Source organism: Sphaeramia orbicularis, chromosome 16 (assembly GCF_902148855.1).
Source record: "Sphaeramia orbicularis chromosome 16, fSphaOr1.1, whole genome shotgun sequence".
Lineage (NCBI taxonomy): Eukaryota > Metazoa > Chordata > Actinopteri > Kurtiformes > Apogonidae > Sphaeramia > Sphaeramia orbicularis.
The window spans coordinates 55,014,928-55,032,361 of record NC_043972.1 but is presented as its reverse complement, the minus strand read 5'-3'; the positions used below and the strand labels follow the sequence as shown (position 1 = coordinate 55,032,361).

The window sequence follows — 17,434 nt, the reverse complement described above, 5'->3', positions numbered from 1 at the left end:
GCCTGGCCCCGCCCCCTCACACACACACAGACCAGTACAGTGCAGCTCCACCTCCCACACTCACTCAGCTGCAGCAGAGGAGAGGACGAAGACAAGAGAAACTGCAGTTTTTACTCCGTGGTGAGCTGTGACTTTTTAAACTATATAACACTACACTTTAGTGAGATCCCTTCGGGATATTATATATTTTCCATCCTTTTTTGGTGTGTGCAGTTAACAGCACAACAGCTCCTTGTCATTTTCTTTTGCTGTTTGACTCGATTGTAAACGATGAGAAATGTTCCTCTTCCTGATCCTGACTGCGCGCGCCTTACATTGACGAATCAGAAGGCTGTATACTGACATGTCCAACCAATCAGAATGCAGCTGTTGTCATTCCAGGAAGTGCCAGCCCCGTTTGTTCCTCCTTTGTTTTTGCTGTTAGAACCAGAGACAAGCCGTGAAGCGGGTTCATCAAACTTCATTCTACTCGATGTTAGTCGGTGGGTTTGGACACAGATTCTCATCTTTTGATACTTAGGAGCAGTTTGAGCTCAAATCTACCCAAGTCTTTTTCCTCCTGGATATCTCGGTGCTCTCCGCTATAGTTAGTCGGTACCGGAGCTCCTACGTCGCTTGCAGTGAAGCGGAGACGGTCACGTGAGTTTGGATGGATTTCTTTTTCGGTTCTCGCGCTGCTTGAACATGCTCCGGTTGTTTTCTATGCGCTGCATAGGCGTTTGTTCAGGGCCGTTGCTATGGAGATAACATGACGGTAGTAGGAAAACGAGAGCCCCAGCAGCGCTGATATTTCTAATCCCGCTCAAAATACACAGTTTAATCTTATTTCCTGTTCAATAGAACAGAGTTTGTTCTGATATAGATACTTCTACATTGTGATGAATAACAGTGACTAACGCCCCCGTTTGTGCCTGAGCACCCCCCTCTCAGCTTTCTCATCCAGAACGCCCCCTGGGGGGCGGTCCCACCCCCGTTGACAAACCCTAGTGGAGGATGTTAAAGTCATGTCTGCTGTTTGTTTGTTCCACTTGTAGATTTCCTGCCTCAGTGGATGAAATCCTGGAAATGCAGAGCCATCATACAGACCTTCTGGAGCTGCTGGGTCACAGATTGGATCTTTAGGACTGAAAAGCTTTTCTGAGGTCAGTGAATACTCCAACTGTGGGATGGTTTGGATTTATTGAATTGCTGATTTCCTCTGTTGAGTCTATTAATGCCAGTGAAGTTCCTCGGCTCTGCTTTATGTTTATCTATGAATTTGTCCAACCGTTTACTGAATAGTTTTTCTAGATTTTGTGAGAATTGAGGTCGAACTGAAACAGGTCTGGAGTTTGTGAAATGGTGGTTAATCCTAGATTTATACAGAGGGAACTTTAGCAACTTTCCTTTGGTTTTAATTTAGACATAGTCCAGGTTGACTGTTGGTTTACAGAAATATGTATTCCTGATGTTTTATACACCGTATAAGTGTTTTTGTGTGTTTTTTGCTTTGAAGAGGGTTTAGGCAGAGATGAGAGTTAGAAGAGTTTAGTGCGTTCATGTCTCACAGATAGCTGCTGTCTAGGTCGTCTGACTGAATTTGTCGTGTATGGAGCAGGAGATGAGGAGGGATTTTTCCTCCTGTTGCTCAGTACATGTGCAGACTATTAGTAGATGGAGTTGTAATGTAAAACAAACTTCACTATGTTCTTGCTCCTTAATGAGTCCTGTTTTGTTTGTATGTGAGGTTATATCAAATATTGTTTGTCCTTTTAACATTGAGTATCTGCTGCTGTTTGAATTACTTGTTTTGCTTCTTTGAACTGGTGTTTTGTATTGTGTTATTTTGCAGATATTGCAGAATTTGTATCAGTAATGCTATGGTTGTGGTTCTACTTTTATTGTTGAGATGATGTGATATGAGATGATGCAGACTATTGGTAGATGGAGTTGTAATGTAATGTTTAGTTCTGGCTCCTTGGTGAACCCCCCCCCCCATTGTACTTCTGATATTTGTTGTAAATGTTGGCTTTCCTGCCCTTTGTCTTTGGGGGGGGGGGGTTCCATAATTGGGTGGGGGCTGGAGTTAGGACAGATTCAAACCTGTTTAAATGCAAATTCCTCTCGTTTGCCCAGTCCTGATCTCCATTAAATGGTGGGCGGTTGTTATTTGATGTGTTCAGGGTGCAGCGGTGAATTTGGATGTATCACCAAGAAAAAGAAAACTGGTATAACTCAACAGTTTTTCATCCAATCAGCACCAAACTCCATGTGCATGATAAGAGTCACACCCTGAACATAATGACTTGACAATATTGAATCAGACTCATAGTGCCACCAATTGGTAACAATAAAGGACATATTTAGGTGTTTTGATGTGCAGATTGAACATGTCCAACTTAAATTTCCTCAGAAAACTTTAAAAAGTTCATGATTTAATGTGTTCCAAGTTGGTGACCTTAGGTAACTTCATATGATTGTGGTGGTGCTACGAGTTCTGAGGTGTTTTTTTATATATAAAACAAGAAATTTTAACTCATTTGTACATTGTCAAACCTGTATCAATTTTCACATGTAGAATAAGAGGATTGAGTTTTTAAATGTTTGAAAATGTCCTATTAATTATCTAACTAGTTAATTTTGTCTGTCTGCTTAATGTGGTTTGAAACGGATGTGTTTGTTGTGTTCCATTCCATTGCATTTCAGTGACCACCTCCTCTGTTTCTTTGTGTTTTGACGTAGAGAGAAGACAAAGGTGGATTTTAAGTAAAACCAAAAAGTTGTATCTGGACAAAGATCACCTGATTCCAGCAAACATGGATGGAAGACCCACCTGTGACCAGTGTGGAAAGACTTTCACCAAAGCAAGTTCCCTAAAAATCCACCAACGCATCCACACTGGAGAAAGACCATATGAGTGTGATCAGTGTGAAAAGGCTTTCACCACAGCAAGTCACCTAAAAATTCACCAACGCATCCACACTGGAGAAAGACCATATGAGTGTGACCAGTGTGAGAAGGCTTTCACCACAGCAAGTAACCTAAAAATGCACCAACACATCCACTTTGGAGAAAGACCATATGAGTGTGACCAGTGTGGAAAGTCTTTCACTGCAGCAGGTTACTTAAAAATCCACCAACACATCCACACTGGAGAAAGACCATATGAGTGTGACCAGTGTGGAAATGCTTTCATCACAGCAAGTCAGCTAAAAAGACACCAACGCATCCACACTGGAGAAAGACCATATGAGTGTGACCAGTGTGGAAAGACTTTCAGCGGAGCAAGTGAGCTAAAAAGACACCAACGCATCCACACTGGAGAAAGACCATATGAGTGTGACCAGTGTGGAAAGACTTTCAGCAGAGCAAGTAACCTAAAAAAACACCAACACACCCACATTGGAAATAAACCGTACGAGTGTGACCAGTGTGGAAAGACTTTCACCACAGGAGATAGCCTTAAAATCCACCAACGCATCCACACTGGAGAAAGACCATATGCGTGTGACCAGTGTGGAAATGCTTTCACCACAGCAAGTTACCTGAAAAGTCACCAACACATCCACACTGGAGAAAGACTATATGAGTGTGACCAGTGTGGAAAGATTTTCAGCAGAGCAAGATACCTAAAAAAACACAAACGCATCCACACTGGAGAAACCATATAACTGTGACGATTGTGGGAAGTTTTTCACCAAAGCTACTCACCTAAAAATCCACCAACGCATCCATACTGGAGAAAGACCATATGGCTATGGCCAGTGTCGGAAGTTTTTCACCAAAGCTAATCACCTAAAAATCCACCAACGAACCCACACTGGAGAAAAACCCTACCAGTGCAGATTCTGTAATAGATCTTTTCTCACAGGGTCAAAATGTACTAAACATGAACTTGTCAAACATTTCCACAAAGAACAAAAACTGAACAGTCATACAAAAAGTAAGACATTGGACTCTAGTGGAAAGAGTCAGTGTCATAACACACCTAAACAGTTTGAATGTTTCCAATGTGATGAAAGATTCTCGTCATCCTCTGCCCTCTGCTGTCATTAGTGCAGATGTGAATCATCAAAGTCTGGACCAAAATGTCCCTCAGCATCAGGTGACAAGAAGAAACACAGTGTGTGTGAACCAGCAGCACCCACTTCTGACAAGAACATCAGACTTAAAAACCTCCAGATCAGACTTCACAGAATCCAGATGTGAAGACAAACATCAGACTGAAGGCTGTGTTTTGTTGTCCTCAGAGTACAGAAGTGTGTTCTAATGCACCACCTTCACAAAACAGTGACGTTACTGAACCTCAACCTGCCACGAGGTGAAAAGTTCAACTAGTGGAGGTCAACAAGGACCTGGTTTCCATGGTGATACTACTTCTCACTGACTCTGTGGACTTTAATCAGTAACTTGTTGTGATTCTGTTGCTGGTTGGGGTTCACACAGTTGGATTTACATCATTTAGAAACAACATGATGAACATAATATAACTGAGACAGAATGACTGATGAGCTGGTAGTGGTTTAGTCCCAAACTGAGGCCGACAACATGAAGGAGATCACATTCCATTGGAGGAGGAAGTCTGTTTAGCAGAAAGTTCACCACCACCAAAGGAGGCGTCACAACTAATCAGTGCTCCATCTAGTGGTCCAGTCTGGTATTGGTCTGGTCCAGTGTTTACCTTAATATCAAACTAGATTCAACATTTTTCCGCTGGTCTAACCCTGACCTGCAGAATGTGTTTGATTTGATTGAAAATGTGTTGAACTGCTGATGACTGTGGTAAAGAAGAACCACTGGATGAATCAGAAAGTTCAGGACATCAATGGAACTGGAACAAACATTTAGTCATGTTCTGTTGTTCAATGTTCTACTTAATCATCTTGTTTTATTCTAATTCTAAAGTGGACCTGAAACATGAGACAAAAGTATTTACCATAATCGCCCTTTAACGGCATCCACTAATTATTTGTTCAGTTACTTCTTAATGTTTTACTTTTTCCACTTATTGAATTGAATGAATTGTTTATTTTGGTTTGTACATTAATCATTACACATTGTACAATAATTAGAATAAATATAAAAACCAAAAAAGGAATAGTCTAGAAGCAAAAGCTTATTTTAGTGCCTCTCCTTTTCCCCTGATCCACTGCTGACATTAAATTAAATGTGTTCAGCATCAAGCATTCTCATTATAACCAAAGAATCAACAACAGAAACATGTCTACCATCTCAACTTCATATTCCTGAATGATTTTATACTGATGACATTTTTTAAACTTTGTCAGAGAAGTGAACAACTTAAATTCATCATTAAATCCATCCCATAATTTCACACCCACAACCCAAATCCATCTAGACTTCACATTTCTCCTCACTTTAGTCCATTCACAAATATAAAAACCTCTTCAATTCTAATTAGTCTGTCTTAATTTAAAGAAGTCTTTAATGCTATTTGGAACAATATTATTTTTTACATTATAAATCATATACAGTATTTAAATATATACAATATCCTGCAATTTGAAAGTTTTAAGTTGAATCAATCAGTTATTAGTTGCTTCCAAATATCCTACTTCATTAATTATTCTAATAGTTCTGTTTTGTCATTTTTCTAATGTATCTATAATAGTTTTCTCCATATTTCTGCGCAATATGTTCAGTAGGACAGAATCAAAGAACAATAGGTCATGTACAGGCTGTTTTTGTTCAGTCAGTCTCTTGTTTTATACAGTATGTCTATAGATTTGGACACTTTACTTTGAATAGACTCAATATGAGGTTTCCAACACAGTTTACTATCTATGATGACACATGTAAATGTAGTTTCATAGACTCTTTCTATTATCAGTAGGTATGTTTTCAGTACAGGTTCTGTTATTGTCATGTTTATATCAGTGAAATATGACTTTGTCCTGATTTGATGTGTTATCATGTGCATCACTGAGTGTTCTTTAAGTCTTATTCAAACATAGACTCAGTTCTGTTTAGTTTCTTGCGTTGTTTGACTGTTTTCCAGCAGGTTATGGTGATGAAGGAGTGTGAAATGTTGTGTGTAAACAGATTCAAATGTGGTTGAGTTGAATGTTGAGTGTGTCCTCCACACAGCACTGGGAGGATGACTATGTTTGTGTGAAGGTTGGAGTTCTCCTCATCCTTCTGCTGTTGGATCATAGACTGTCAACAACATGGACTCCATACACTTTGACTGAACTCATACACTGTGTCAGATCTGCATACGATGGGTTTGGGGTCATTTATTGTGTTGAATTGTGTTCCCTGGGGGGCGACACGGTGGTGCAGTGGTTAGCACTCGTGCCTCACAGCGAGAAGGTCCTGGGTTCGATTCCAACACCAGTCGACGGGGGGGTGGGACCTTTCTGTGTGGAGTTTGCATGTTCTCCCCGTGTCTGCGTGGGTTCTCTCCGGGTACTCCGGCTTCCTCCCACCCTCCAAAGACATGCACTGATAGGTTAATTGGTTAATCTAAATTGCCCATAGGTGTGAATGTGAGAGTGACTGTTTGTCTCTATATGTTCAGCCCTGCGATGATCTGGCGACTTGTCCAGGGTGAACCCCGCCTTCGCCCCTATGTAGCTGGGATAGGCTCCAAGTGACCCTAGTGAGGATAAAGCGGGTTCAGAAAATGAATGAATGAATAAATTTTATTTCAATATCAAAAACAAAAGAGAAAAGATATGAAAAAAATAGAAAAAAGAAGGAAAAAGAGAGAATTTTTTGTTATTATAGATTTTGCTTAGTCTAAGAAGACGGGGTTTTGTTTTTTCCTTTTTCTTTCTTTCAGTACAATTTTTTTTTATTTGAATCTATATTTAAATTTTTCATCTGATTTTTTTTTTAATAACAACTATTTCATCTGATTTTTATACCAAATTTTTCATGTAATATCTGCATTTTTTAAGTGCATTTTTCATTTGATCTACATTTTATACTTTTATGGCATTTTTTCTCATTTGATTTTTATTGCAATTTTTTTCATTTGATTTTTTTTATTGCATTTTTCTACTTGAGTTTTGATATCATTATTTCATTTCATTTTTATTGAAAGTTTTCATTTAATTTTTCATTGCAGTTTACATTTAGAGTTTTGATGACATTATTTTATTTGGTTTTTATACCATTTTTCCATTTGATTTATGGTTGCATTTTTTTTTTTTTCATTAATAGTGGTAACAGACTCCATAACTTCTTAGCTTACTTATTTTATTATTTTTTAATTTATTTGAATTTATTATCTTAAAGTTCTTTGTTTCTGTAACTCTTGAAAATTTTACACATGCCTGATTTAAAGTAAAGATGCTATGGGAATTATGAATGTTTAAATGGAAAATTGATGAGAAAAGGGAAATTTATCTGATGTGTGTTGTTTATATTAGTGACTACTGGACTATGCTAAATTGAAACACCTGTTGGACAGTGATCAGTTGGAAACGTAGGAAGACCTACAATATCGAAGCAAAAATAGTTACTCGGTGTACAAATATAAAGATAGCTGACGCAATAATCCATTAATGGAAATAAATTGTGGTTTTTGTGATTTACTGTTGCTGCGTGCCCAACATGTTAATTATCGGTATCACTGTCTTTTGAAGTGTGCATAATGGCTGTAGGTTGGTTTTGGAGGTATCTGCCCATACGTCTACACAGTCATTCAAACAGGGAAACACAAGTGAATGAATAAAGAGTGTGTAAAGTTTTGTCATCCAGTCAGTACCTGGCTCTTCCTATCAGTCCGATCAGTGTTGTTCTAAAAGTCGCCACAAGTCGCCAACTGACCCTTATGGGGCTTATGTTGCACAGTAGGTCGCACCTCCACTCATCCTTCTCCCCCTCCAAAACAAATGTCAAAACTCATCCATTCCCAAAGACCTTTCCCTCCTGATACAAACCTTAACCATGTCAGCTACATTTCATATTCATAAAACCAAATAAATGCAAAATAAACCAAATAAACGTCACTTTGAAAACCAAGTAAAGCAATATTTGAACACAATTAAACATGTCTCTAACCAAAAATCTACTAAAATATAAAACTCGGTAAATATTTAAACTCTGAGGATTGAAAACCACCTCAAAGTTTCCCAATGTTTCCTTTTTAACTTGTTTATTCATTTTCTTTTCTTTTTTTTCTTTAATATTTAATGTTTATGATTCTGATTTTTGTTGTTACCATCCCAATCCTGTTAACCTGGCTTCTTTATGTTGTGTGGACAGTGTCTGTACCCATCTATGTGCTTGATTCTTATGTTCAATTATAAAAACAAAAGGCTTCACAATGATGAAGATCACTTACTGTGTAGGATGATACGTGCTTTCACATCACAGTCTCCAAATACAATAAAAGTCTCCAGTAAAACCAGAAAAAGTTGATGGATTTGTGACTAGTCGCTTTTGAAAAAAAAGTCATCAAGAGAATTTAAAAAGTTTCCAGATTTAGCGACAAAGTCTCCAAGTTGGTAATACTCACTCCAATACTCGGTGCTACTTTTGCAGTCACTGAATATATGTGGGGTTTCCAGATCTTATCGTCTAATATCACACCAAGAAATTTGTTTTTATACTCTCTCTGTATGAACTTTGTTTATTATTACATTTACCTGTGAGCTTATTTTTCAATTTCCAAACAGCATAGATTTTTGGGGGGACAAATGTAATGCTAATTTACTCGACTCCAACCATGTTGTCTGTTTATTCATTTCTGTTCTGACGACATTGAAAAGCCTCTGCAAATTTTTCCCAGAGTAAAAGATGTTCATATCATCTGCAAACAAAACTAACTTTAATTTACTTAAAACCTGTTCAGAATGATCCTAAAGGCTTCACTAAATGATGTTTGAGGTATTTAAGGGTGTTTCAAAACTTTTATCAGGGGTTTGTCAGTGCCCCCTGGTGATCCAACAAAAGGCTATGCTATAATAATAATAATAATAATAATAAACTGCATTTAAAAAAGAAGAGAAGACAAAAAGAAAGTCTATGTATTTTGAACAATTTAATTTTGCTCAAGATTGTTTAATTTACTTAAACTCAGTTCTAGATGATCCCAAAGGCATTAATTACTAATGTGTGAGGAATTTAAGGTTGTTTTAAGTCATTTCCCAGGTGGTCTTTGTTTCCCCCGGTGGTCCAGAGTAACATTATACTAAACTTCATAAAAATGTCATTTTGGTCCAATTTTTGCATTAATTTAAAATCACTTCTAAATAATCCCAAAAGTATCTATCAGTGATGTGTGAAGTATTTGAGGTTGTTTTAATCCATTTTCCAGGCGGTCGTCAAATTTGCAACTTTTGACAATGTTCCAACTTTGCTGAAAACATTTTGTGGGTAACTAAAAATGGCCGTCCCGTGGCTCAGGGTGGTAGAAGCCTATGGAGATGAAACAGGGACCAGGTTTCAAGGCCCATATGAGTAGAAGTCTATGAAAGTTCATGACGAAACCTTTCCATTTTCATAACCCCACAGGGTAGACAATCTAAACTGAACCCCAATAACATGTTCATTAATGTTAGGAGGTCCAGATGTTAATGAAGATACAACATGGACAGAAGCAGAAACATGTGAAACTGTCAGTGCAGGGAAGTGATGTTTGATTGAGTTGATTCGGCAGATGTTCAATCTCTGCACACAGACCATTATTCTGATCCTTGTTTTGATTCTGTTTTCAGGGTCCATTTGTGACAGGTGTAGTAGACCACTGTCAGGGTCCAGTGAGCCCCCTTGTGTCCATTTTATGTACTGCACTCCATGTTGAACCTCAGAAATTGCTGCTGTTGTGGTTCTTTTGTTGTTCAGTGCAGTTTATTAATGACATTGGTGTTCATTTGTGTATATTTTCCATTCAACAACAACTAAACTACAGAAGTGTGTGTGTGTGCGTGTGCGTGTGTGTGTGTGTGTGTGTGGTTGAGGACCATCATTAACCCTTTCATGCATGACGTCCACATTTGTGTAGACATAGTTTAAGCTCATTTTCCAAAGGGTTATAAATGCAGTATTCTCCAAACCACATGGGAGCAGGCTCTATAGACCTGAAGCAACACAATGAAAAAAAGGATCATCTTAGTTTTACAATTTTAACTGTTCGGTGATCGCATAAATTTAAGATGGTAGCACATGGCCATCACAGCCATGTGCTGAATGCTCCAGGAATGTCTGTCAAAATTTCTACTAGAGAAGGCTGAGGCAGGAGAAAAACATATTGGTGTGTAGAGGAAAGTGTGTTGAACAAATATCTGCTCTTAAAAATGAATTTTGACATAAAATATAGCTTGTACCCCCTGAAAATCAACTGTCCACACATGTGGGACTAATATAAACATACAACAAATAAAAGTTTAAAATCATCATTCAATATAATAATATACTAAATTTCTCATTTATAAGATTTAGGCATCTTTATATGTCTGATAAATGATCATATCTTTGGGTATAAAAGCAATAATCTTTCAACAATTCAAATAAAACTAGCATAATCACAGCTACATGTTATTTTGACTCCTTTGATGCATGATGCATCCAGTATTCAGACCACCATGAGGAGTTTCCCTCTAAACACGTAAAATCAGTTTTTTCTCTCTTATACGTGTTTGTACATTCTATAAAAAACATTAAACTCTCATAATGTTGCAGTTTTTTGTCTGAGGCTATTTATTGATTTTTAACATTTGTACCCCTTTGTTGCATGGTGTCCACATACGGACACTTAAATATGTTCTTAATAAAACCATATGTTTTTTTTAATTCAAATGCATTTAAACTTTAGCCTAATTTTGAGTAATAAAATCCATCTAAAACAAATCCCGATACTTTTTTTTAATAATTCCTGCATGACAGGGTTGAGTGGCCTAAACTCCTGGAGCGCTGCCGTCTTTGTGACAGAACACTGAGGCCACACTTGGAAACACCAGCATCCATCCATCTACATATACATCACACTGACCAAGGCAGCTCATTATGATGGGATGTAAATCTGTTTGTAGACTTTTATCTGGACTCTGAGACAAATGTGTGTTTTCTGTCGGTGGATGAAAATAATCCTAAATGTGTTGTTTGACGTGTCCACATGAGTTTGTTTGTCCTGTGTGTGGTTGTGAACTCCTGTTTGCTGAATCATCCAGAACTTTGCCGACTGCTCTGAGCTGATGGAATATGTGAGTGTCCAACTGGTGCTGAGTAGAGTTGTGTTGGTGTTTAGTGTTGATCAGGGACTGGAACCCCAGGCATATATGATGGTGTTGTGGAGCTGATGGGACATGTAGACTCGTCCTCTGATGCTCTTCAGATGGGACTGTCCTACAGCGAGGGGTTGAAGGTCCATCCTGTCCAAGTCTGGCAGATCCACTGTGTGTCCACCAGTCCAAGCAGGTCAGTGTCAGGGTTTCTCACACCACACTTGGTCCTTCTTCCACAATAATGTCTTCAAATGCATCAGCTGTGGAGAACCACCGTCTCCATGGTGACGACACAATCACAGCCACAAGTGTCAAAACCAAGAGTAGAACTGATCCAATGAAGTGACAAAACAGCATTAAATAGTCCGGCCTCCTTGGTTCCAATAATGTGAACTGTGTCATGGATTTGATTTGTTTTGATTCTGGACAGTAAATCCACCCTGGAACTGACTGTTGTCTGGACATAGAACTGAATTAGTAAAGTTTTAATTCATGTTGTTGATAAAATGACCTTTTGCTGTCGCCGTCTCTGGATCAGATGATTGTGATTCCTGTGTTTAAGTATTTAAGTAAGTAGTTTTTAGAAATAAGCTATTTTAAACAGTTAAATTACAACTAATGATGAAATACTTCATTTAGATTTTAACTTTTATTAAGATTTTAAGATCTAAACCACAAACTGATGATTTGGAAAGTTCATTCAAAGTGAGTAAAGTTAAGTGTATTTTATTAAGATATTTAAACTAATGAATTTTGGTTTAGTTCATCTTACAGTTTTATGTTAAACTTAACGAGTAATCTTTTATGCTTTCAGATTGTATTAAAAAAGGTTAAGTTATTCAGTAAATAGCTCCACAACAAGTTACTTTAAATTCATGTTACAAAATACTAACCACAATCAAATACATAATAATAAACCACAGTATGCAGTCTACAAATAAAGTCACCTTGTTCTGCCCTCACTATGTGTGAAGCCACCCTTGCAGAGCGAGGCAGACAGTTAACAACAGAAGGTGAAGAAGAATCAGGAAGAGACCAGTTTGTGTTTGAGGGTGAAGTCTTGTTTTAGTTGTTTATTTTCTTTCCTTCCCTTCTTTTAATAATACTTTAGTAGAACTGCAATAACATGAAATACAAACAAATACATGTATTACAATGTGTGCTGAAATATGTTTCCACTGTAAGCACTTCTTAACTTTTACCCATCCTTTTTAAACGCATGAATTAACATCCATACATGAATTAAAGTTAAATATTCCACCAATTACAAACCAATGAAACAAGCATGTACAGTATATAAACCATATGAAATTACCTTAAATATGCAATAAGGGGCACAAGAAATGCAGTAACAGAATGTACACAGTAAAAAACGTTTTTCTGAACTGCATTAACATTACATGTAATCTAATTGGCATTAATCAAAAATACTCCAGTGCTAATAATATGCACAAGTTTCTCCCGGAGTGCACAAATAATTTGCTAGTCAGGGAACCATAGCAATTGCTACCAAATAACATCCGCATTAGCTCTGAACTGAGTACATACAAGCTAGCACTGACACAAAACAGACTGCCACCTGACTCAAATATTAGCAGTGAACAGAACGCTTCTACCAAAAAGTGAAAGCTTATTTGTGCTCTGTAAAAGATGCTAGCAACCATGCTTCTAAGTTAATGACAAAATAATCGTAAAACTAACTTACAGACATATACTTGCCTAGATTTATCGACCAGAATGAAAGCTGCACATAACTTCAATGGCGTGGCCAAACAGAATGATAACAGTACATACAGGGCGCCCACAGATGGCGCCACTCAACTTTAAGAGGAGAACACGCTTATGAACACAAAAGTTAATAGAAAGCCGTTCAGTTCAGCTAACAATGACATTACGGTTGTAAAAGTCTGTTCACAGCAAAGCCTGAGCACGTACCGCCTGTCTCTCCAGAGTCTCAGTGAATCATTCACATGGATGATTCTTCTCTGATGGTATCCACGCTGTAACGAACTCCTCTTGCTGCTGTTGCCATGGTGTCCAATAAGCTCCCAGTACCCAAAAACATTAGTGTCCACCATTTTAAAGGATCCAGGCATGTGCACCTAATTTATAAATTGGTTCCACCTCCTGGTTTGTCCCGCAGCAGTCGGGGTAACAGGCAGTATGATGAGAGAGAGAGAGAGGATGAGAGAGAGAGAGGATGAGAGAGAGAGAGACAGAGAGAGAGAGAGAGGATGAGAGAGAGAGAGAGAGAGAGAGGATGAGAGAGAGAGAGACAGAGAGAGAGGATGAGAGAGAGAGAGAGAGAGAGAGGATGAGAGAGAGAGAGAGAGAGAGAGAGAGAGAGAGAGAGAGGATGAGAGAGAGAGAGAGAGAGAGAGAGAGAGAGAGAGAGAGAGAGAGAGAGAGAGACCAGACATATATTCAGGGGAGAAGCCAGGAGAGTTTGGGTTCCAGGGGAGCCGTCAGGTGTCCTCTGACCCGGAGAGAGAGCAACAATAGTCCGAGCAGGACCAGGTCCGCCTGCTCCAGGGATTCAAATTCTCCTCTCAAGAGTCCTGGGTCCATACTAGTCCACTTCCAGATTCCTCACTTAAAGTCACATCAACTAACCCTTTCCTTTTCATTGTCACTTCTCCTGTCGATCAAACCTCCTTCCAGTCTCTCCTTTGTTTGAGTTTCCCTCCACCACACAGCTCTCAGGTGGGTCTGATTTCTATCCTTCCCTTCCCCCGCCTTACCAGTGATGTCACGTCCTGCTTCCTGCTACAGAGTGGTGGATTAGAACACACTTCTGTACTCTGAAGACAACAAAACACAGCTTTCAGTCTGGTGTTTGTTTTCACATCTGGATCCTGTGAAGCCTGATCTGGAGGTTTTGAAGTCTGATGTTCTTGTCAGTAGAAGTCGGTGCTGCTGGTTCAGACACATTGTGTTTTCTTCTTGTCATCTGATGCTGAGGTACTGTTTGGTCCAGACGATGATTCACATCTGAGCTGATGATGGGAGAGAGCAGAGAACAACAAGGATCTGTTTGGACATTGATAACACTCCAACTGTTTTGGTGTGTTATGACACTGATTGTCTAGAGTCTTACTTTTTGTCCAACTGTTCAGTTTTTGTCTTTTGTGGAAATATTTGACATGTTCATGTTTGGTACATTGTTAACCTGTGACAAAAAAATCTGTCACAGAATCTGCACTGAGTGGGATTCTCTCCAATATGGGTCTGTTGGTGACACTTGTAAGAGGAAGAGGACCAGAATATCTTTGTGCACCTATCACAGGGATACATCAACTTTGTGTGGTGAACACGGCGGTGAGTATGTAATGCAGACAGGAATCTGTAAGTCTTTCCACAATGGTCACACTCATATGGTCTTTCTCCAATGTGAATACGTTGGTGGATTTTTAACCTACTTGCTGTGGTGAAAGCCTTTCCACACTGGTCACACTCAAATGGTCTTTCCCCAGTGTGAGTGCGTTGGTGGATTTTTAGGTAACTTGCTGTGGTGAAAGCATTTCCACACTGGTCACACTCATACGGTCTTTCTCCAGTGTGGATGCGTTGGTGGATTTTAAGATCACTGGCTCTGGTGAAAGCATTGCCACACTGGTCACACTCATATGGTCTTTCTCCAGTGTGGATGCGTTGGTGGATTTTTAGATCACTAACTGTGGTGAAAGAATTTCCACACTGGTCACACTCATACGGTCTTTCTCCAGTGTGGATGCGTTGGTGGATTTTTAGGTAACTTGCTGTGGTGAAAGCATTTCCACACTGGTCACACTCATACGGTTTTTCTCCAGTGTGGATGCGTTGGTGGATTTTTAGGGAACTTGCTGTGGTGAAAGCATTTCCACAATGGTCACACTCATATGGTCTTTCGCCAGTGTGGATGCGTTGGTGTCTTTTTAGTTCACTTGCTGTGGTGAAAGCATTTCCACACTGGTCACACTCATATGGTCTTTCTCCAGTGTGGATGCGCTGGTGCATTTTTAAGTCACTTGCTCTGGTGAAAGCATTTCCACACTGGTCACACTCATACGGTCTTTCTCCAGTGTGGATGCGCTGGTGCATTTTTAGGGAACTTGATGTGGTGAAAGCATTTCCACACTGGTCACACTCATACGGTCTTTCTCCAGTGTGGATGCGTTGGTGTCTTTTTAGTTCACTTGCTGTAGCAAAAGCATTTCCACACTGGTCACACTCAAATGGTCTTTCTCCAGTATGGATGCGTTGGTGTTTTTTTAGGGATCTTGCTGTGGTGAAAGTCTTTCCACACTGGTCACACTCATATGGCCTTTCTCCAGTGTGAATGCGTAGGTGTTTCTTCAGCCCACTCATTATGGTGAAAGTCTTTCCACACTGGTCACAGGTGGGCCTTCCATCCATGTTTGCTGGAATCAGGTGATCTTGATCTTCCTCCAGATATGACTTTTACGTTTCAGTTCAAATCCACCTTTGTCTTCTTCATACATGAAAAAACACAGAAACAGAAGAGGAGGTCACTGAAATGCAATGGAACAGAACACAACAAACATATCTGTTTGGAACCAGATTAAGCAGATAGACAAAATCAACTAGTAAGGCAATCAATGAAACATTTTCAAGACACCCAATATTTGATGGTTTCTCCTTAACAGATGTGTATGAGACCAGAAAAAAACAAATAATAACAGAAATATTGAAAGATGTTGAAAATGTCAGGTTCTCTCCAGTGTTGGTACATTCTTTAAATAGTTACAAAATCACAAAACAGGGAAAATAACTGTTTACTTTGTTCACTGGAACTAAATTAGATGAATTAAATGCGTTATTAGGGTCCAAGTGCTGAGAATTAGAAGCAAAGGTCCTACTGTACCTGTAATGTTCTCTGTTATTATTATTATTATTATTAATTATTATTATTATCATCATTATTATTATTATTATTGTTGTTGTTGTTGTTGTTATTTTAAAGCTTTGCAGGAAGTTTTGAGGGCCTGAATATGCATATAAACTCAATATTCTTATTGTAAATTTGAAAATTGATGCAGATTCAATAATGTACATATGAGTTCTTTTGTACTAGCAGTTGTAGTAGTAGCACATCCACTGTCAATACTTGTATTTGTAGTAGTAGTATATCCACTCTTAATACTTGTATTTGTAGTAGTAGTACAATCACTGTTAATACTTGTATTTGTAGCAGTAGTATATCCACTGTTAATACTTGTATTTGTAGTAGTAGTATATGCACTGTTAATATTTGTATTTGTAGTAGTAGTATATCCACTGTCAATACTTGTATTTGTAGTAGTAGTATATCCACTGTTAATACTTGTATTTGTAGTAGTAGTATATCTACTGTTAATACTTGTATTTGTAGTAGTAGTATATCCACTGTTAATACCTGTATTTGTAGTAGTAGTATATCCACTGTTAATACTTGTATTTGTAGTAGTAGTATATGCACTGTTAATATTTGTATTTGTAGTAGTAGTATATCCACTGTTAATACTTGTATTTGTAGTAGTAGTAGTAGTAGTAGTATATCCACTGTTAATACTTGTATTTGTAGTAGTAGTAGTAGTTGTAGTAGTAGTAGTATATCCACTGTTAATACCTGTATTTGTAGTATTAACACTTATGTACATTTGTTCTAGTTATTGGTAATTATTCTAACACCAGCTGTTCTACTTTTTAATAGTTCTACTTCAGTTTGCTGTTCATCCATGTACAGCTTCACGATATTGCTCAAAAATAAAATCCCAATCTGGAATTTTCCAAAATCTCTTGCTTCAGTATACCAAGAGAACAATTCCATGCTCCTAACTTTGTGGGAACAGTTTGGGGTGAGGAGAGTTGAATGTTCAAAGTGGTTCATGTGTAAACATCTGATAATGAGGTCAGTTTAGATGCTAGAGTACAATCTGTGATTGCCTTGTGTTGGTATTATTCAGTTTTCATCTACAGACAGACGCATGTGTTGATAGGAGTGATTTGCACCAATTCAGTTTCACCACCAGAGGGCAGTCGAACATTACCCTTACCACGGTATGGTAGAATCAGGAGGTGCTTTTGTTGTTGTGTGTATGGAAGGCAGCAGCCACGGTGATTCAAAGGCTAAAGCTGAAACCCACGGCTATTTTTGAGCTTTTATTGAAAACAGAACACAGTGCACTCACCAGAATGGGATGTTGGATAGAACTTTGCTCATGGACGTTAGTGCAGCTCACACAGCCCGAATTTCCATCCACTGTAACAGGAGACATGGG

The 17,434-nt window shown here is 38.5% G+C and overlaps 4 protein-coding genes and 1 pseudogene across 4 annotated transcripts in view; 3 read left to right on the top strand and 2 right to left on the bottom strand.

The window, feature by feature from the left end:
* The window catches only part of LOC115436275 (zinc finger protein 664-like), a 1,196,486-nt pseudogene extending 1,191,292 nt beyond the window's left edge, over window positions 1-5,194 (top strand).
* LOC115435234 (NACHT, LRR and PYD domains-containing protein 5-like) overlaps window positions 1-17,434 on the top strand; it is a 753,056-nt gene that overhangs the window by 33,849 nt on the left and 701,773 nt on the right.
* Window positions 1-17,434, bottom strand: part of LOC115436241 (NLR family CARD domain-containing protein 3-like) — a 1,147,354-nt gene that overhangs the window by 665,372 nt on the left and 464,548 nt on the right. The window lies entirely within an intron of this gene.
* The window catches only part of LOC115436299 (zinc finger protein 239-like), a 210,295-nt gene continuing 193,905 nt past the window's right edge, over window positions 1,045-17,434 (top strand). Inside the window, exon 1 of the mRNA XM_030159135.1 lies at window positions 1,045-1,142. The gene's annotated coding sequence lies outside the window, so the exon portion shown is untranslated. The remainder of the gene's footprint in view (window positions 1,143-17,434) is intronic.
* The window catches only part of LOC115436302 (zinc finger protein 239-like), a 131,343-nt gene continuing 127,696 nt past the window's right edge, over window positions 13,788-17,434 (bottom strand). The window contains exons 4-5 of the mRNA XM_030159138.1: window positions 15,271-15,636; window positions 13,788-15,018 (exon numbers count right to left, since the gene is read on the bottom strand). Of these exons, the coding sequence (XP_030014998.1) occupies window positions 14,322-15,018; window positions 15,271-15,569 (996 nt within the window). The 5' untranslated portion in view covers window positions 15,570-15,636 and the 3' untranslated portion in view covers window positions 13,788-14,321. The remainder of the gene's footprint in view (window positions 15,019-15,270; window positions 15,637-17,434) is intronic.